The 22420-nt window shown below is 35.5% G+C and overlaps 1 protein-coding gene across 1 annotated transcript; it reads left to right on the forward strand.

Annotated features, from left to right (window-relative positions):
• Window positions 1-3850: 3850 nt before the first annotated feature.
• LOC132557685 (uncharacterized) lies at window positions 3851-21711 on the forward strand. Its single transcript, XM_060222204.1, has 24 exons — window positions 3851-4001; window positions 4931-4954; window positions 5715-5964; window positions 6435-6591; window positions 8379-8524; window positions 9023-9200; window positions 9540-9670; window positions 10105-10249; window positions 11290-11411; window positions 12556-12682; window positions 12880-13013; window positions 13288-13411; window positions 14040-14173; window positions 14360-14519; window positions 14850-15051; window positions 15316-15464; window positions 15995-16213; window positions 16543-16769; window positions 17428-17659; window positions 18065-18338; window positions 19282-19538; window positions 19877-20114; window positions 20529-20626; window positions 20791-21711. The coding sequence occupies exons 1-24, from the start codon at window positions 3851-3853 to the stop codon at window positions 21709-21711; spliced, it is 4800 nt and encodes a 1599-aa protein (XP_060078187.1).
• The last annotated feature ends 709 nt before the right edge of the window (window positions 21712-22420 follow it).

Here is a 22420-nt window from a genome sequence, read left to right on the forward strand (position 1 = left end):
TAACTTTGAAGGAGATCTCATAAAGGAGTTATGTCTGCTATTAGGAATAGAGAAGTCGAGGACAAGTCCTTATCATCCGCAAGGAAATGGTTTGTGTGAGAGGTTTAACAGAACTTTGCTTGACATGCTTCGCACATTGAATCCAGACCAAAAGAAAGATTGGAAGTCATTTATTGGACCCTTCACTAATGCATACAACTGCACTAGGCACGAGACAACAGGGTATTCACCGTACTACCTGATGTTCGGTCGACACCCCAGACTACCAGTTGATGTTGCTTTTGGCGTTAGGGAGCAGGATGAAGACTCTGATCAACCCTCATATTCTGCATATGTTGAGGAGTTACGTGAACGTTTGAAGCAAGCATATCATTTGGCTTCATTGAATGTTGATCAAGCACAAAGGAAACAGAAAGTGGGGTATGATGTACGAGTACGTGGTGCCACCTTGGAGCCAGGAGACAGAGTACTTGTCAAAGTACTTGCATTCAAAGGCCGGCACAAGATTGCTGACCCATGGGAGGGTGAAATTTATATAGTGGAAAGTCAGCCAAACAATGATATTCCAGTATATATCATTCCAGTTCAGCAGGATGACGGTCCACATACAGCTGACTGGGATGATGAGGTTGTTGATGACGATCCACCCCAAGACGTTGAGGGTGAGCAACCTCGGGAGCCAGAGACTGAGCTCAGGAGGTCGGAGCGTGTTAGAGCTCCACCCAAGTGGTTCACCTCAGGTGAGTTTGTCATGTCAGGCCAGGAGCCTGATTGGCTGCGTAGAGTCAGATACTTGTTGACACTAGCTAATTCAAAAGAATTTTTAAATCTCTCTCCACAGATGACAGAAGCAGTAGTGTCTCTTGTCACCAAGAAAAACTGACGAGGACGTCATCTTATTTGCAGGGGGAGTATGTGGCAGTGTCAATTTTACTTTTATCTATTTATATATATTTTTATAAATGTACTTGTCCAACCGGTTTGTTTTGTCAGTGTATGTTCTAAGAATTTCTCACCTGTGTTTTGTTATGTAAATGTCTTGTCACGTGATTACATGCTTGTTCGTGCACCTGTATGTTCTGTATCGTTATTCACGCGCTGGACAGAGACATGGACAGTCGCAATTATATGTAGCTACGTACGGACGACTGTGGTGGCAAAAATACATTTTAAAATAGTAAGTATTTGAAATATCATTTAATTATTTTAAACGATAATGTTAGTTAACTTTTACAGAATTAGTATTTTCGTATTTATTGAAATATTTGAAGAAATTGAAATATCTCTTTGTGGTTTTTTTCATTATTCCTTTTGTAATGGGAATAGTAATTTTTGCAGAATTATCTTAAAGAAATTTATTACAAATATAGTTAATTACGTTTTGTTGTTTTTCTTTCAACAGAACCATAGATCATTTTATTGTAAAAAAGGATGTTATCTCTTGAGACCCCTGTCAGATTGATAGGGTAGGTATATTATGTATATATATTATTTAACTATTAACTACATCTGTGTAATACAAATGGTAAATCCTATAGTTTATCATGTGTTGGCATTGGATATATATTTTTTGATGAATTCGTAAAGTTTAGTGTAACCGTTACGGGAAATATAAATATGTGTAAAAAGTAAAGTTGACTCCATGTCCAGTGTATAACATACAGTGCGTAGTTTGTAATATGTCTTATACATGGACTTATGTTTTATTTGTGTTATTGTAGGGTCTTTTGGTGCGTCTAAATAAACGTATGAAAGGAATTAATCCAGCGTTATTTTATAAAACACTGTAGCATTGGAACCCGGCTACATTTATAAACCGTTGAAGTTTTCCTATACATACATGTATGTCGCTGTAAAAAATAACATAATTTAATATATTCTTTTGATATGTATATGTGATGGAATCAATAGTTCACGCTCTATTTATTTTGAGCTTAACCATTCTAATAACGGGGAAATACCCAAACGATAATTTGGAAAATACCAAGCTTTTAGGTGTATTTAGAGTGTGCGACATGACTATCAGAAGAAATTCATTCATTCCTCGAATTCATGCATGCTTATTTCGCAATATTGGTTGATATATATCGCAACACGAATGCATTTGGAAATGCGAACGCACCTTTGTGTTTTGGAAGCCCTCGAGAGTTTTCATGTTTCGCTAGTGTTGTTACCAACTTGTTTACAAATGGCTGTGGAAAGGCACCTGCCCCATCTGTCTTCGGGTAAGTATATCCGGTGCATCGATAGAAGACATGCGGAAACGGTAGATTTAGCATACCGTTTCAGTTCTACCACTGACTTCAGTCCGCGGCTAATGTTGCTCATCCTTTCTAGAACTTGCATTATTATTTGTCTCTTTTATACTTTTCTTAGCAGTAAGCCACAATATCGTCTATACATCGGGTCCGGACCGTTATGTATTTCGGAACGGCTAATTTGTCGAACCGTATCACTCGAACTATTGACCTGCTTGTCCTCGCACATGGATTCTTTGGTTGCTGTAACATATTAGACTTCCAGAAAGAATAACAATTTGTCATTAAAACTATGTACCATAAATGTGTTGAGAATATATCTTTTGGTAAAGTGGCTTTATTTTTTCTTATTACACATTTTTACATGTCAATCATCCTTCCAGATATGATGAAATAACCAATCAATCAATCCTCAAATGCCAGTTGTCTGCCCAGTGTATAAAAATTGATCAGGAATATTAGGCCATGCCTTCTTGCAATTTTTTGGTTACAAATGTCCAAACAAGGACGTCTTATATTGAAAAAGTGGTGATTTTTAAATTATAACATTTGATGACTCATTTCCAATTTTAAATGACTAGTGAATTGTAGAGTGACTGATGAAGAATTCACTTCATTTAAAGCTAACTCAAACATCTCTGTGATTTAGCAATGTCATCAGAAACGGAAGTGCAATCACATTTCCGATAAATATGTTGATCATTTCAGGTGAGTGAGTTTGAGGTCATATCTGTGGATAATTTTTTAAAAAAGTACCGGACTTTCACTGGTCTTTTTTTAAAATAAATCTTACAGAATGAACACATTTCATTTAATTTATGGATTTGTTTGACTCCATTTCATTGACATAACGTAGCTAGCAAGAATCAATTCTTGAGAGATCCAAAACTAATGTCCCAAAGAAAGTACTACTGCTTGGTTCAGCACATTTGGGAAAAGAGGTAACTTTGATACAGTGTATCTTACATTTATATCATATTTCTGAGTCACTGTTTTCATCTCTAACTTAAAGATTGAGTGATATGTATACATTAACTTTTTATTATAGATTGATAAGATATCAGAAGGGATGCCACCAAATTACATTGATAAGCCTGGTATCACCAAATTCTCAGAACTAAAACCAGTAATACTGATCCATCATGTGGTATAAATTCTGTTGAATGTTTTATTGGCTTACCTGGTTCAAAGTACTGATGAGCATATGTTATACAATGGCATCAATCATCCATTCCTTGGTCAGTTTTTCCTGCAAATCGCTTCCAATCTTAAAGGACTAAGCAGATTTTTATCAAATTTGATCTAACAATAACAAAATTTATCCGCTGATGGAGATCATCATCATGCAGCTTCTACATTTTAACAGGTCTGAGTGGTAGAATTATAAACAATGAAATGTGTAAATACGTGTATATATCAAATAGATCTAGGATTAACTACATCACTTCTAGAAGGTTGATGAAATAGGTTTTTTCATTAAACAACAAGATTTTCATCATGTGATCATTTTTTACAGGTATATCAGTATTGGATCAAGAATGGAGGAAAACACTGTTAAACATTTGTCAGTGATATAACAGTTACACCTGATAATGGCAGCCGCTAAACAAGGTGACACAACAAATCAGCCAGAAACACCACTACCTCCGGGATGGCAAAAGGCGGTCTCACCCAACCCAGACACTCGCGTTTACTTTGTCAATCACAATGATAATTATACCACCTGGAAGGATCCGAGAATATGTAAGTTTGCATTATAAGGATTGTTATAATCTGTGAGAACATTTTTACACTGATCACCTGATTGTTTCGGTTAAGGACACAGTATCCACACAATAAGTACTATAATAATTAAGAGAAGTCCTTAATTTTTCACCGTTATCTAAAAAAAATCACACAACACAGCAGAGATGATGGACTCTTGTTTTCCATCATTAAATTATTCTGTATCTGTCAGGATTTATATATCAATTGGTGAAAATCAGATTAAAAACATTGTCTGTCATTGATTTAACTAAAATAATCCATCATCTATGGTATGTGCATAGTTGTGTTACATGGGGAAGCAGTTCATCCTTACTCAACAGGATCTTAATTTCTTGTGTGACATTAAATAAAATGAAAATCAGAGTTACTTCCCCTCCTCCAGTGAACTATGATAAAACATTTACAATGTATATGTACAAGATACAGGCAACAATGGAAAGCTGTATCTAAATGTGGTATGGAAGTGGTAAACTACAGTAAACTCAACCTTCTCAAAATTTCATAGTTTAATTGTAAATCCAGATTTTATGATTTATAAGTCTTTCATCAATAACTTCAATTCACAAGAACCCATGTTCAAACAAAAAACATAAAGCTTCAGTGGGAGGTCAGTCTAGTTTTCCTTAATTTTTGCTCAATTATTCTAAAGGGAAACAACTGTTGAAATGTTTGCACACATAGAAATAGGTAAATCATAGCAATACATTTAATCTTGAAATCAGCTGAACTTTCCAATCAGGTGATTGATGATATTTTATTACTGAAGCCTGTGTGAATGTTGATCATGTCAGTATTATATCTATATAAGATATATAGCATTGAATTACAGATGATTGCTACACAGGCTTGTTTTATTTGACATGCTTTCTGTTTCATGGTTATAATGATATATTGATTGTTTACAGATGATCCAGAACCTGAACCACAAGGTTTGTACTAGATGTATTTTGATAATGTTATCTTTTAAATACTGTCAACATATATATATTTTACATATAGCAGTTAAGTATTTTATCATTTACTGCTCATTAAGATTTGTCAAAGTGCTGGGATGAAATATTTGTTTTATGTTGTTTTTTTTTCTTTCTTCTGCAGTTTTGGCTTAATATCTGTTAAACTACTGTCCATATTATTTGAAAATATTTGTGAAATAATATATTAATTTCTGGGATCAGGTATATACATGTAATGTTTATGAAATAAATTGATCATGTAATTAAACCCTGAGACTAAGCCAGTTTCTAAATTTTGTAAAGTATTTCATTTAATCTGCCACCTATATATATATATATATATATATATATTTTTCCCCTATAAATATATATATATATATATATATTTCCCTCAATGAATACCTGTATTAGTATAAATACCTGTTAGGTGATATACTTTGAAGTTTTGTGGAGTAAAGTAAGGTTTTTCTGATATTTTATACATAATTACTGCTCTTTGTTCACCAAAATTTGCCATACATACATTTATTTCAGTAAGGAAATGATTAGTCACCTAACAATGAGAGAATAACCCAAGGTACATATGTAATCTATCTAACACTGGCAGGAAGATGTAGAAATTACATTAAACTCGATTATCTCCCTTAGTATCTACACAATGTATGTCCTGGAGGTTGTATTAGTACTTGTTGTGGGTCCTTATTTTATGCATTTTAGATTGGTAATTTATTTACAGGTCCGTCTGTATTGGAATATATAATCAGAAGGTATGACTTTGTGAATGCCGCTTATTCGGAGAATGATCATTTACGAAAAGAATTGTACAGTCATTGGCAAACCTGTGGTCGTGAGGGGAGTTCCGAAACCTTGCGAGCCTGTCTAACAGCGCTGCAGGAGAAGATCTGTGTGATGGGGTTCCCACCACCACATTCTGTTGGAGAGGGGATGACTGATAAAGTATTGAAACTGATAGAAGAGGTAATGAGGTAAGTTTATGACAAGTGTACAGTACTACGATATAGTTACAAATTTAAACCTTGCAGAGAAAAACTTTATAAGTCGCAGAAGGAACTGGTTTTTATTTGGATTGGGAGCGTTAGTGTAGTCCAATTACATGAACTTGTTAACACTCATTTTCATTCTTATTAGATATAACTGCAAGGGCTTGGCACAAATTCCATCTGGTTCATACTCAGTACAATACATGTATGATGCTTAGGTACAGACTTCTGAGGTCCTTGGAAGTGATTTTGATAATCAAAAACCAAGATATCGGTCAAACTCATTTCACAACCATGTGATTTGGATAGATGGCAGCAGGTTTAAGAAATATGATACATTATCCTGAACCACTTCAGTCACAGGTATACTAGAATTATGTTGACATTTTACCACTTATATTTCCAATGCAGGTATAGAGGAACTTTATAGAGATTTTTTAACAACTGTTTTACAGTGTATGTGTAACAGATAGAAGAGTGAGTGAGGAAACTTGTCAGGGACTGTGGTTTGAATTCCTACTGAGTCTTTTACAGTACGGACCTGGATCTTCTGCTGCTTACTTAATCAACGAAAAATTATTGAGGATTCAAAACATGGAGTCATTCTTAGCGGTAATTATAAACACTTTAACACAGGACCCCCGACATAGAGTCATACTTATCAGTAGTTATATATACTGTAACGCAGGACCCCAGACATGGTGTCATACTTACCAGTAATTATATATACTGTAACGCAGTACCCCAGACATGGTGTCATACTTACCAGTAATTATATATACTGTAACACAGAACCCCAGACATGGAGTCATACTTACCAGTAATTATATATACTGTAACACAGGACCCCAGACATGGTGTCATACTTACCAGTAATTATATGTACTGTAACACAGGACCCCAGACATGGTGTCATACTTACCAGTAATTATATGTACTGTAACACAGGACCCCAGACATGGAGTCATACTTACCAGTAATTATATATACTGTAACACAGAACCCCAGACATGGAGTCATACTTACCAGTAATTATACATACTGAAACACAAGACATGGAGTCATACTTACCAGTAATTACATATACTGTAACACAGGACCCTAGACATGGAGTCATACTTACCAGTAATTATACATACTGTAACACAGGACTACAGACATGGTGTCATACTTACCAGTAATTATATGTACTGTAACACAGAACCCCAGACATGGAGGCATACTTACCAGTAATTATATGTACTGTAACACAGGACCCCAGACATGGAGTCATACTTACCAGTAATTATATATACTGTAACACAGGACCCCAGACATGGAGTCATACTTACCAGTAATTATATATACTGTAACACAGAACCCCCGACATGGTGTCATACTTACCAGTAATTATATGTACTGTAACACAGGACCCCAGACATGGTGTCATACTTACCAGTAATTATATGTACTGTAACACAGAACCCCGACATGGTGTCTTACTTACCAGTAATTATATATACTGTAACACAGAACCCCAGACATGGAGTCATACTTACCAGTAATTATATGTACTGTAACACAGGACCCCAGACATGGAGTCATACTTACCAGTCACTATATATACTGTAACACAGAACCCCAGACATGGAGTCATACTTACCAGTCACTATATATACTGTAACACAGAACCCCCGACATGGTGTCATACTTACCAGTAATTATATGTACTGTAACACAGGACCCCAGACATGGTGTCATACTTACCAGTAATTATATATACTGTAACACAGAACCCCAGACATGGAGTCATACTTACCAGTAATTATATATACTGTAACACAGGACCCCAGACATGGAGTCATACTTACCAGTCACTATATATACTGTAACACAGAACCCCAGACATGGAGTCATACTTACCAGTCACTATATATACTGTAACACAGAACCCCCGACATGGTGTCATACTTACCAGTAATTATATGTACTGTAACACAGGACCCCAGACATGGTGTCATACTTACCAGTAATTATATATACTGTAACACAGAACCCCAGACATGGAGTCATACTTACCAGTAATTATATATACTGTAACACAGGACCCCAGACATGGAGTCATACTTACCAGTCACTATATATACTGTAACACAGATATTCTAGCATCATTTATCTTCTTATAGACTTCCTCCTATAATACAGTCGGTATAAGGCTGTGATAAAAAGACTGTTGTCATGTTTATACTGATTATGAAATATTTCCTGTGACGTTTTAATTTGTTTGTTATTTCAAGGGGTTATTTTTTGTTATGATTTCAATTTTACATTTTTTTTGTTTTGTTTTGTTTTGTTTGTTTGTTTGTTTTTTTCAAAAGAAAAAAAAACTAACCTGTAATATGAATCTCTTTGCTTTAAAGGCTTTAGATGGAGAGAAACTAACCATGGTGATTAACAGTTTAAAGGATTGGCATTATGTACCCGAGGATCCAAAGAAATTTGTGCATGAATCACAGTCTTATTACTGGGGTGTCTGTATCTACAAACTCCTTAAAATCATTCTTGGGTAAGAAATGTACACGAGATCCTTTGCAGGTAAACAGTCATATGTTAAATTCATTACATAGATATATGGAGTGGGAAACACAATGTTATGTCCTTGTTACAGGTTTTAGGTCCCAATGTAGATTACAGTGTCAGCCATGAATTACAACACAGAAGTAAATATGTGATGATTGTGTATTTATAAGATCACTGAAGACAGCTGTTGATAATACTACACATGAAATTTTGGGGCTAAATCTGATATCATTTAACAAAAATTGTTTCGCTATTTCTAGTTATGTTCTAAATGTCTTTCATGGCAACACTGGATAAACATATCAATGCTAAGTATTTAGAGGAGAAGTCTTCATTTAGCATGGTAGCACGTTACTTATAGGTGTCCTCTAGACTCAGGAAATATTGATAATGCTATGGCAGTCATCTTTATAAGATTTCCCGAGAACAGTAGAATGTTGAATTAGGAAATCACTGTTGGTCTGTATATGTAAAACTTTTACAGAAACTACAAGAGTAAGAAAGTTTATAAACCAACAGTTCATCAACAGTTTCTGGAACTGTACCTGTCTTACTTCACCAAAATTACTGAGGTACCAGATGATCATATTCACCACTTAGAGTATGCTATGAAGAGGATAGAAACGGCTTATTCTGACCAACATGACGGAAACCCATACCAGGTAGGTAGGGGGTATGGATATGTTTTCACCCTATCACAGTTGTCAATTTGTACATACTGACTTATTTTTATTTTGAAATTCAATACGCATGTTTCCCTTAGACATACATGTACCTTTTTACAAGCAAAGGTCAAGGTTTCTTCCTAAAAATAAAAACTTGATGTTGCCGGTATACTTAACCGTTTACATGTATAGATATCATAGTTAAGACTGATGACACACGAACACAAAAGAAACAAAGGCAGAGTCCCATATGCAGAGTTGATGAAACATTAATCAACATGAAATTGATTTAAAGGCTCATACATCAATAAATAATGATTGTTTCCTCAATACTAGGTTCTAACGAAACCTGACATCCTGCGGAGACACTGGAAGTCTGTTGAGTCCACAATCTGCAGCAACAAATTCAAGGAAAATCATGTTGATGTTTCTGTGGAAATTGTCAGTCTAATGGTGGACTGTATTATGTAAGTGGTTGTGGAGGTATACAAGAATTTTAGCTTCGCTAGGATTGTATTGATTGATTCTGATATAGCATGTCCTGATTCAAATGTTCAGTTACAGAATTACTTTGATCAGCAGAAAACACCTATGTAACAGTAAAATTATGTAATATACATTAGAAATACACACCAATAACTAGTAGATCTAACTTCAACATTTTATAAGTATCACACCAATAAATGGAAACTCAAACTTCAATATATAATATTGTACATTAGAAACACACACCGTCTAGTAGATCAACCTCCAACATATGTTAGAAACACACACCGTCTATTAGATCAACCTCCAACATATGTTAGAAACACACACCGTCTAGTAGATCAACCTCCTTTTTTGTTGATGTTTATGAATTTGATTTTCGTTTCTTTATCATCAGAACTTAGTTTTCTTTCAGAGAAAAAGAATGGACAGTTGAACTTTGGGATGAAGTCGTACACATGATGAAAAGCTATTTTCTCACTAAAGATGGTGTCAACAGACCCAGAGTATTATCTAGAATACTGCATCTGGTGACAGTAACAGAAGCAGAAGTGTATGATGTAAGTTGAACAAGGACTGTAGTGTATGGAGCATTTAAACCTGACCTTCTGTAAAAGTCTGGGAAAATACTACTTCTAGACTATAAATATTACCGAAGTCATTGATCCTTGATAAAATTCTGCAGTTTTCCTCAAAAGCAGGAAATTTATATACAGATCATAAAGTTCAGTTTGTTTTGAAAATAATGGAATGTGCCAGGGTATTTAAAATTTATGAAATGTTATGAGAATGTTTTGGCAATTTTAGCCTACCATCTGATGACTGTTCAAATCCTGCTCTGTCCGTGGTCCATTGTCTGTCTGTCCTTAAACAATTCTTGTAATCATTATTTCTTTAGAAACTGGATCTGTTGGTCTTGCATCACATTCCTCTTAGCCCCTAGTTGTGCATGTTCAAGTTAAGGACTAATGTGAAAAACAATGACCAACAAGCATCCACCATGACTTATGAAAATTGAAGTTTGTTATTGCTATATTTTGAGAAATACTGGATTGTATTTTTCTCAGATTCATGTCCAGACTCCTCCCTTTTGGGCCCTTTTTGTGCGACATTTTTTTGAAAGTTGAAATTAATACCACTTTACGAAGAAAAAGAGATCCATCGTCCAAGAGGTAAGGCTGGTAAGTCCGGTATCACTCCACAGCTGATTCCCTGAGGGAATACCGAGTCCGGTACCAAAGGTTAGGTTAAAAAGTTACAGAAGATCTTCATTGGCGTTGTCTGGTCCTGCTTACCGATTTTTTAATACCTCTTTGTTGAATACTGGAAGGATCTTTCTCAGATTTAAGCCGTATGTTTGTCTTGGTGTCACGATGTTAATATTTTCATTTTCGGACAGATTGAATTAAAGAGAAAAGCAGAACGCAAAATATGATTGATAAAGAACTAATCAAATCATATAATGTCTGGTTTCAAGATCCCTCTCGGATCTGTTGTTGAAACAGACTATTGTTGAAAACTATGATGTTCTAAAGTGAATACTTACGGTGTATGTCTTGAGTATATGTTCATTTTAATAAAGGTTTGTTCTATCTTTCAGAATAACCCTGAGATTATGGACAACATGCTTGTGATGTTTACAGAAATTGTGCAGAAGAAGCCAGAGATTATGCCTTGGGCCTACTATTATATCACCGTGTTGAGTGAGAAGTCTTCTGCGAGGTTAGTCACATGTTTACCTGCTTGTTCAGGTGGAAAGCACCAACATGAGAACCCCATGTATGTTTAGATTATACAACTTGGTAGATCAATCAGAAATAATTATCTCCTTCCACTAATAAGCTGTGTATGGTCTGAAGATGGGCCTAACTGAAATTCTGATTAGTGCTGCAGTCAAGATGGCTGCCCTTGTTATCTTGTCCCAATATTTCCTGAAGGGATATTTCTATTTAGATAAGACTTCTATGAATGAGTTTTGTGTGGTCTACGTGGGAGGCGAAATCCAAGTCTGAGATATATTCAAGGTAGTCTCTATGGCAACCATTTTGACAATATTGTTATTACATCTTCTGAATGAAAAGCCATACAAAGTCATATGTAAGACAAAGTTTGACACCACCAGTAGAGCACCAGTTCTGTTTGGAACCAGTAGAGCACCAGTTCTGTTTGGAATCAGTGGAGCACCAGTTCTGTTTGGAACCAGTAGAGCACCAGTTCTGTTTGGAACCAGTAGTGCACCAGTTCTGTTTGGAACCAGTAGAGCACCAGTTCTGTCTGGAACCAGTAGAGCACCAGTTCTGTTTGGAACCGGTAGAGCACCAGTTCTGTTTGGAACCAGTAGAGCACCTGTTCTGTTTGGAACCAGTAGAGCACCAGTTCTGTTTGGAACCAGTAGAGCACCAGTTCTGTTTGGAACCAGTAGAGCACCAGTTCTGTTTGGGACCAGTAGAGCACCAGTTCTGTTTGGAATTCTAGTTTAACTTGACAGGAACATGCAAACAATTGGAGTTGTCCAGGTGTTTTAGTTGTTATGTTTTAGGATTTGGTTATAAGGATTAAAATGGAATGGATTGAAATGATTTGGTCAGAAAGGGAATTCAACAAGACAAGAGGATCAGTTTGAGTTTGGAAGAGAGCTCAACTTGAGCTAATTTTGAAATTTCTGAATCTTCTTCCCATACATGTAATGTGCTTTTAGGATACTAACCAAATGACAAAACCAATACCCTGTTGTATATATTCTGATTATATAATTTGTGTTTGATTTACAATTTTAATGTCAACAAAACTCTCAGACAACTTAATGGTACCTGAACCTAAAATATAAATACACCAGTACATGTACACTGTTGGTATGACTTTGCAGGAAGGGATCAGAGAAAAAATGGTTTCCTCTCATGAAGGTAATGATGAAATCCATGCACAGGAAAGGAGTGTACCGGTGTCGGGACACATTCAGACAGAAAAAGTTTATGAAGATTTGGAACTGGAAAGTAAGAAGTTTTATATACAATGTAGACATGTTAATGTCATTTCAGAAGAGTACAGAAAAATCAAAATTATTGATTTAATGCAATGTGCTGTCAACTATAGGAAAAAATATTCATTAAATGTAAAGATTTTAATTCATTATTTCAAGCAGGACACTAGTAAGTGAGCATGAAAATCATCCGATCACTTGTTCTTTCAGCAAAATTACCAGGAGGCTTTAGACATCATAGAACCTATAGGAGAGGTGCACCTTCACTTAAATGGTGATGACAAAGATGAAAGACTTTTAGAGAACTGTGGGAACACTATCTACACACTTCTGGAACAGTTCAAGTTTGTATATAGTACAAGAGGCCTAAATGGCATGTATCTGTCATCCATGTATAAAGATTTTATAAATAAACATACAATACTGATAGTAACAGTGCATCAGTGTGGTCGTAGACAAGGATTTGTTTAGTATCTATCATTAATCCGTTCCTCTGTATAAATGACTTCTTCTTTAGAACCATCACTCACTTTTTTCAGCAGTTATTTTTATTTAGTGTATAGCATTATTGGCTACACTAATATTTCTGGCATGATTGTTGTTTTCTTTTTTATTCAGATTCGCTAAAATCTCAGAGAAATTGCATGGGTATGTAGCAGAAATGGCCATGACTATGATGGAGAAAAGATCCAAGCTGCTGTGTCAGTTTGTTGAGAGATTTGTCAGAGAGATAAGCCTGGAGGTGAGTGATTAAATACCCACACTAACTTATTGTGTTAGCAAATCATCATGAATTTCAGTAAACATTGAGTATGTGTATGTGGAGAAACAGTTTACTGGCAGAATCAGTCGTGCTATAGAATTTTCTATAATACTGTAATTTACAGGTCTTAAGTTGCACTGGTACATAGGCTGCAAAGCCAAATTTCACTGATTTTTTTTATTTGATCCACTTATTAGCCACATTGGAAAATAAGCTGCACCCTTTTCTTATAATATGGTAACTACTAAGTTGACCAAAGTTTGTTGAATGACAGACAATAGAAGGTAATTTATCAAACATGTTCTTTTTTAGCCTTTTTCATGTAGTTAAGAGCAAAAACAGGAAATAAGTGAAAGACTTTTATTTTTAAAACTTTTTTATACATTCTTAAATAACAAATACATACAGATCAAACAGTGGTGGACATGAAGAGCTCTCTGGGATCTCTTGTTCTAGTTGATACTTTATTGAGGACGTCCTTTAACACTGCTATGTTAAAAATGTTTCAAGTAAGAATAAATAATTGATGGAAATATTAATTCAATTTCAAATAGTCTTCAGATAAGAACTCTAAGTAGGGGGGTTGATATATTTTGTTAACTTTCAGTCAAACCAGGAGGTGATTCCTGGCCTGATGAAGAGATTTGCAGTGCTATTCTATGACAGGGACTACATATGGGATGACTACAATACATATTTGATTGGGACCAAGTTCATGGAGAAAGCCTTAGAGGCCTACAGGTATGTACAACCAATAATAAAAATTTCCTAGAGTCCAAGGTCAGGAAAATGAAAGTGTGTTGCAGATCAACGTTATGTAACGTAAGGGGTTATTGAGGTATCTGAAACAATACTCAACTAATTCTGAATTTTTAACACAGCTTGAATAAGCCACCAATAATGATTTTATTGTGGTGTTTGTTTCAGCATTGGAAAAGAAATACCAGATGAAGTAAACCAAATCTTGATTAAGATGTTTCTTTGGGCAATGCAGACAGAAGATTTGGACTACGTAGACATGGATTTCAGACAGACATCTCTGTATGGACTTGCAGCTTCAGAATATCTGGAATCCTTCGTAAGAAAAGTAAGAAGTCCTTTTGATAAATTGTAAACTTTAGAATGAATGATATGTGTAATGACGAATGCCATGTAAATAGGATTTTTTTAACAGTCAAGAGTAGAGAGAGGGGACTGAGGAATGCCCCTAAATATATTTTCATTGTTTCAATGTCTATTTGTGAGGAGATTTCATATACTTATCTATTTTGAATACTTATATATAGGAAATGTATATAAAAAAAGTAAAATTGATGTCGAACTTTTTTTTTCAATATTAGTTATAATCTTTGCTGATTAGAAACATACATACACTTAAGAGTAAATACTGTTAGGTCTATACAATTGTCTGTTTCAGCATATTGGGACCAAGACCTCTGATGTGTGTTTGCCCCTTATTCCAGCCATTGTGAAACAATTGAAACATGAGGAGAAAATATTGATGGAGAAGAGTCAGGCCATTGTCTATATTATCAGCGTTGATGACTACAAACTACTGCATGGACATCTGGGTGCCCTTGTCACCTGGTACAAAGAAACACTATCTGCTTTTGCTTTGAGTATGTGCATCATTTTCCATTTCATGAAAGTGTGTAGGGGAAGGGGGAATTATCTGTTTAGAGTGTCTTTCTGTCCACATGTTCAGGTGGACATTTTTCCAGAATTATAGCTATTTAATGGCTACTGGTAAATGTAACTATGAGATGCCAGAATTTACTTCATACATTAAACAGTTAACATATTTGTTGATGTTTGTACATAAAACCTATGTATTATCATATGTTACCATTTTCTTTCATTCCTTTCAAACTGACATGTTTTAGGAGCACTCTGGAAGCCTTTTGAGGAAAGTGATGGATTCACAACTCCAGATTTTAATGTCATTATGGAGGCAATAGAAGAGGACACTGATAATTCCAAAGTTTTTACACACGGTATGCTGTTAAAATTAATGGCTGAAAGACAAGCTGAGGTGAGAAATATCACAGGTCAATTAACAGCTAGGCCAAAGGTCATATTTATGTTTGTGATAAATTAATCAGTAGCTGGGTCGTTGTTTGGATTCCATGTTGGATGACAAGTTATCTATTTTTTTTTTATCAGAGTTTGAATTTCATATTAAAGCTAAAGCCATTTGTTTGCAAAAGTCAAATCATTTATACTTATGTGAGAGGTTAAAATTCACAGCTGGAGCAGTATTGAGCTTGGTCAAATGGTTAAAGCTGTTACCCAGTTTTAGGATAGATTTCAAATCATCTATAGCTAGATTGAAGATTGAATATTAGTTGAAAGATTTAAAATGGGAGATGAAGTTATCGGCAGCTATTTCATTTAAATTTCAATTTTTTGTCTATAAATGGAAGTATTTAAATGGAAACATCTGAAAAAGAACGGACACTTGTGAAAAGAATAAGTGATAACAGGTCATATCTGTATCACAAATTACACCAGAAACTTTTACCATGGGATTGCTTAAATCTTAATTTTTTTCTCTTTTTTCAGCTATTTACTCGGGAACATATTGACTGGATGATTAAGAGGTTTCTGGATGACAAATTGTCGCAGTACAATGTATTGACGGCTTTTGGTGAAATAATAGCCTGCCAACCACAACTGTTTGGAGATAACATGATTAAACATGTCTTACAAAATCCTAACCTAGATGTTGTTAATGCAGCTTCGGTCCAAATAATTGCTGTCAACTTAGGCCTGAAGAAAAAGGTTTGTTCTTTATATAGTTGATGAATTGGTGTTTGGATTTTATAATTATCTGGTAATTAATCTGCTTGACATACATCAGTTCAATGATAAAGAATTCCCTCTTGAATATGTGCTGATATTAATCAGGGATATTGTCCCTCCTTTTGAAAAAAAAATATCCCAGTAGTGAACTGTAGATCTACAATACTACCAATATAATTTGTTTTTTAAGCCCTGTCGTTTAGATCAATGTCAATGCTAAAAGCAAAAAAAATATAAAGTTTTGTCCATATTGCTGCTGACTGAATTTTTGTTGCATATTGAGGAATGTTGTGTGTCATAATTTACAGGAAATGGCTGATACTATTCTACAAGAGCTTGTCACTTTGACACAAAGTTGGACTGATCCAAATCACCAGATATCTCTGTTAGATGCTATCCGAATTCTAGGGGCTAAATATGGTGTGGAAACACTTAAGCTCCACCGTAAATACTTTGAGGATTTGCAGAAATATGGAAAAACTTCCCCTGTCAAGGACACATCAGCTGCTATTGTAAATGCAATGGATGGGGTCAGGTAATTAGATAATTTAAGTAGTAACAATATGGACTTGACGATTAAGCCTCGAGACCAAACATGAAAAAAAGAAAAAGAAAAAACCTTTTAAAAAAATGCATTCTCAAACATTTTTTTCTTTATTGAAGCATATTCGACAGGCAATTTCATTTGCCAGTTTCAGTAATTTTAAATCTATGATGAGCTAAATGGTGTGTTTCCAGTTGTTGAGCTTTCTATATCATGCTGTGAATGATTTCACCTATGAGTAACATATTATATTCATCCTTACATTGTGTAATGATAATTTTTAGCTCATGTACCCAAAGTGCAAGTGGCTTTATCTTCATCCTTACATAGTGTTGTAATAATTTTTTTAGCTCACTTACCCAAAGGGCATCTATCGTCCATCTGTTCATCATCAACTTTTCCATTTAGACATTGCTTGAGATAACGGACAGTCTTCCATTTGATCTGCAGAACAGATGAATAATTCAGCCCCATTTGGCCTCTTGTTTATTGAGAATTTGAACCAATACTGTAAGAATAAAACAGTGAAGTTTTCTTTTATGAATTCTATAGAATGAATACCGTTAGATTAGTTAGGCAACAGCTACATTAATATACATAGTGGGAAGATAAAACTCCACAAGTCAGTACCTGTTTTATTCTCCTTCAGTATGGAGGGTATCATCACTGATGTCATACAAACCAAGAGAAAGGTCAAAGTCCTTGACAAGAAAGTCACACAAGTAGAAACGGTAGTTAGTGAGATGAAAACAGAAGTTGACAAACAAGGCAAGGACATCAAAACTTTCAAGAGTGGACTTGAAACTGTCGAAAAACGGGTAGACGTAGTGGAAAAAGGTCTTGATGAAACGAAAGTCAGAGTTGAGGAAATAGACAACAAAGTAAGCTGAATGGGTTTTTTTGCAGAAAATATTGATATCTAAAGATAATGATGCTACCTACATTTTAGAATACTCTCTAACCCTGTCGGGGTTTTTTTATTCTAAGACACAGAATGTGTATTCTGTTGATGCAGCATTTTCTGCTTAAATTATGCTTACTTTTTGTCATATTAGAGACAGAATAATTTAGCTGTTATGAAACAGATTAGATTTTTGCGCATGCATATTTTCTGTCACTGTCATAAAACAGTAAAGGTATATTTTACACATATTTTAACAGTGGCAGAGAAAATTGTTGGACAAAAAGATTAAATTTATATTTACTGTGTTAAACATTGAATTCATGGTCAGTCAAATGAAGATTCCAACTGAAATCATGACTTTCAAATACTGACTCTTCAACAGACAATGTCAAATGCCCCAGCATGGTCAAGAGATCTTACAAAGTTGATGAATCCAAAATCTGACCACGATTGGAGATTGTTGGCCCAGCGCTTGGGATATTCACTGAATGACATTAAAGCATGGGCCACACACAGCGACCCCTGCATGGCTGTACTTAGTGAGTGGTATACTACCCACAAGACAGCTGAAGCTACTCATGCAGTACTGAACATTCTACAAGACATGAACAGACTGGACGCTGTAGTCATTGTAGAGAATGCTATGAAGGCAGTAGGTCAGTATTGTACTATATTTTGTAATTTTGAAGTTTATAGAATTAAATATTCTATCTTTTGACCACTACAGTCATGTACAGACTAGCATCATGATACACCATTGTTTTGATTGTTAATGTTATTATGTCATATTTAATATAGTACATGCAGTATCACCAACTCACCCGATGTTGGTGATAGCATCAACTCACCCGATGTTGGTGATAGCTTCAACTCACCTGATGTTGGTGATAGCACCAACTCACCCGATGTTGGTGATAGGATCAACTCACCCGATGTTGGTGATAGGATCAACTCACCCGATGTTGGTGATAGGATCAACTCACCCGATGTTGGTGATAGGATCAGCTCACCCGATGTTGGTGATAGCACCAACTCACCCGATGTTGGTGATAGCTTCAACTCACCTGATGTTGGTGATAGCACCAACTCACCCGATGTTGGTGATAGCATCAACTCACCCGATGTTGGTAATAGCATCAACTCACCAACTCACATGATGTTGGTGATAGCACTGACTCACCTGATGTTGGTGATAGCATCAACTCACCTGATGTTGGTGATAGCATCGACCTGCTTTTATTGTGAAAATGCTGGAATCACCTGACATTTCCTGACTTTTGTTCCATATTTGAAAAATGAAAAGTCAAGTTTTGGATTCAATTAGGTCAAATTGATGTTCAAACATAATATAGAACATTATCTTAATACAAACAGATGGGATAACTATACAGTAGAACTTACTATAATGATGATGTCAGCATCACATTTTTTAACACACAAATGTCATGTTTTGTAATCTTTCAATGAATTGTTGTTATCAATGAATTATATTTTATGTTAAACATTAACTTCCTTCCTATATTATTATTGATACCATCTGATTTTACACACACTGTAAGAAGCAGGTTTTTTTTATCATAATATCATTGATGTAACCAGAGGATGTTGTGGAGGAAGCCCACGATTACACAACACCTCCTCCGATCTTCCTTAGCTACCAATGGGGTCACCAGAATGAGGTCAAGTTACTACGACAACACCTTCTCATGGCTGGCTATGAATGCTGGATGGATGTTGGACAGATGGGAGGTGGGGATAAACTGTTTGAGAAGATTGACAATGGAATAAGAGGGTCAAAGGTTATCATATGCTGTGTGTCAGAAAAATACGCCAAATCTCCCAACTGTAATAGAGAGGTGAGTGAAGGGAAGGCAACCGTTTCTGTTTGTGATCAATTGTGTATTATAAAATAAGGTTGGAAGAACTCTATTGATATTTAATGTTTATGACTCAAACTTTCCACCAAACTAACATTCTGTGCACATATATATTCATAAAAATAATGATAAATGTTTGAAAAGGTATTACCACTAGTAGAATGTTTGAATTTTAATATACTGAACTAAAATGACAAAAAAGGGGAACAATTCCCAATTTTTTATAGTTATTTTTAATGTTAAAACAAGGAAAATTAAAAATCAAGTTTCAGATAGAAACCCTAGTATGCATACACTATTTACTATCACTTTCTCAGGTGAACCTGTCTGTAAACCTAGGGAAACCCATGATTCCTCTCTTGATGGAGAAAATGGCCTGGCCTCCCAAGGGCTCCATGGGACCCATCTTCAGTGAGTACTTGTTTGTGAGATTTTTCCAGCGAGGAGGGGAGGAAACTGCAAACCAGTGTTACTGGCCAGTTCAGAAGTTCCGGGAAATTCTCATGCAACTGAACATTTACAAAATCATGCCTGATGAATCACGGATTACCGAAGGTCAGTGTTAACGTGTAACCACAAGGTTTGTTGATGGCATGTGTCATACAAAACTAGATAGTGACGAGAATGGTTCCTAGATATTGAACAAAATTTCTGAGATTAAAAATGAATTGATACATATTGAAAACAAAATCATGTGAGGGAAAGTAACCCACGTCTGTTGGAAAGGTAAACATTTCTTGCTCTTTATGATGTACATCTTGTGATGACTTACATCAAATCATGGAAGGCAAATATATCATGAATGGTCCAAGATAGACTGGACGTTAATCTATAAACCATGAAGACTGGTCACTTATTGTATTACATTGTTGTAAATAAAAAAAAATAATGTCAATATTTTTAATTTTTGTTGGTATTACTGGAAATGGAGTAATTTTCAGTTTTTCTTCCTGGTCTATATACTTATAGAGTACAAAAACTGGTGGGTTCCTGTGACTGAAGAAAGCATCATTACCACGAAGTCAAACAATGGAGGTCAGAGTACAGCTATCACAGCTGTGGACAAGGTAATGTAATCAAATTACAATACATTGTTGTAATTACAATATCTCCATAATCATCTTTCCATTTCATGTAGATAGTGAGTATGTCTTAAAATTAATGAAATTGATCAAATTGATCTCACTGAATGAAAATCTTTATTTAAATTGTATGCGTGAATACATTGTAGGAGGAGACCAGTAAGTCCCCAGATGTATTCCTGTCTTACCAGTGGGGTAAACAGACACAGATCAAACAGCTCTACAAGAGGCTTTGTGAGCTTGGTTTGACCTGCTGGATGGACATCTACCAGATGGGAGGAGGTGACTCTCTGTATGACAAGATTGACCGAGGTGTCCGAGGTTGTAAGATTGTCCTAAGCTGTGTGACCACCAAGTACGCAGTCTCTGCCAATTGTAGACGAGAAGTCAGTCTGGCTGATTCAATTGAGAAGCCTGTCGTCCCTCTTCTGTTGGAAAAGATGGACTGGCCACCAAGTGGACCAATGAGCACGGTCTTGTCACAGTTTCGATTCATTGATTTCAGTCATGAAGAAGAACCTGGCATGCTTTGGACGGGGGATAAATTTGAGAATCTTCTTGCAGAGATCATGGAATTTGTACCCACTGCTATAGGAAATGTAAAATATGTCAAGAAAAATGAGGTCTGTACTACAGATGTCACTTTAAGGACACTAGAGAAGAAAGGCAATGAAACTGAAAATATACAAACTGGAGGTCAGGAAAAGACTCAACAAAAACCTGAATTATCTACATCTAACACAAGTAACATTCCTGCTTCAACTGTGGAAAGAGAAAAAAAACAGAACATTGGAGAAAAAGACGGTCCAGGAAAGTCAGATGTCTCAATCGAAGCAGAGGGAGATGATCAGCCACCGTCTTATGATTCACTGTTTTCACAGTCTTCTTCAGGTACACAAACTACAGCAGCTAAACAAACTTCATCAAAGACTCGATCTAAACCAAATCAGAAACAGTCATCAACTATTCTGCCTCCACCATATCTGTACCGCCATCAATATGTAGAAACTCCACCCCAGCCGACAACAAAACCACAAAAGGAAAAATCATCCTCATGTGTGCTTTTTTGATGCTGGTTGAGATTAAATGTTCATAAACTAAAACAAAAAACATAATTGAGCGTGTACTTCTGATATCAGGAATCAACAAAACTTAACATTACATGTAACCATCATACAACATTGCCTACCGTTAATTACCCTATTAGCCTTGCCTTCTATGCGTGATAAGTCAGGCACCTGGGTGAATTTATTTACATAAGACAATGAAATGCATAAGGACCATACTCATTGTGGTTTCCTAATTATTGATGGATCAAAACATTAACGGTTTCACCGCGGTAACCAGTAATCAATATTTATATTATATACACTTTTTTTATAACCCAAGTGTGCGCTATACCCGCAAATTTATGATACTTACCATCAACATCGTTTTGCTTCTTGATGAGGGGTCTCGCCATTTGTGTGTATGACTCCTCTACTACTCCACTTTAGCGACCTTTATCAGATTTTAAACATTAGTTGTGAACCCTGTGTTGACAGATATTTGTTTTTCTCACAAATTTATTCAATATATTCCAATGTCAAATCTGCAGTTATGTACATTTACTTTGTTTCACAGAGGCATTTAAACTCATTGGTGTACAATTTATCTACAAGTCCACTACAAATTTGATTAAAGATGATTTGCTTACGTCAGTTAATTTAGTGTGTTCACTGCATCAGAACAACAATGATAGTCTTTTACTTCACATCTTATTTACTGTAGCCTCTCTAA

This window comes from Ylistrum balloti, unplaced genomic scaffold (genome assembly GCF_031769215.1).
Source record: "Ylistrum balloti isolate Yb309-2 unplaced genomic scaffold, AGI_CSIRO_Ybal_v1 Utg370706, whole genome shotgun sequence".
NCBI classification, from domain to species: domain Eukaryota; kingdom Metazoa; phylum Mollusca; class Bivalvia; order Pectinida; family Pectinidae; genus Ylistrum; species Ylistrum balloti.

What these genes read in the sequence shown, in the direction of transcription:
- LOC132557685 (XM_060222204.1), top strand. Translation starts at nt 3,851, where the DNA reads ATGGCAGCCGCTAAACAAGGTGACACAACAAATCAGCCAGAAACACCA. An exon ending in TGGCTGAAAGACAAGCTGAG is followed by an intron (nt 15,465 to 15,994) that starts GTGAGAAATATC and finishes CTCTTTTTTCAG; the next exon opens with CTATTTACTCGGGAACATAT. An exon ending in TGAATCACGGATTACCGAAG is followed by an intron (nt 20,115 to 20,528) that starts GTCAGTGTTAAC and finishes ATATACTTATAG; the next exon opens with AGTACAAAAACTGGTGGGTT.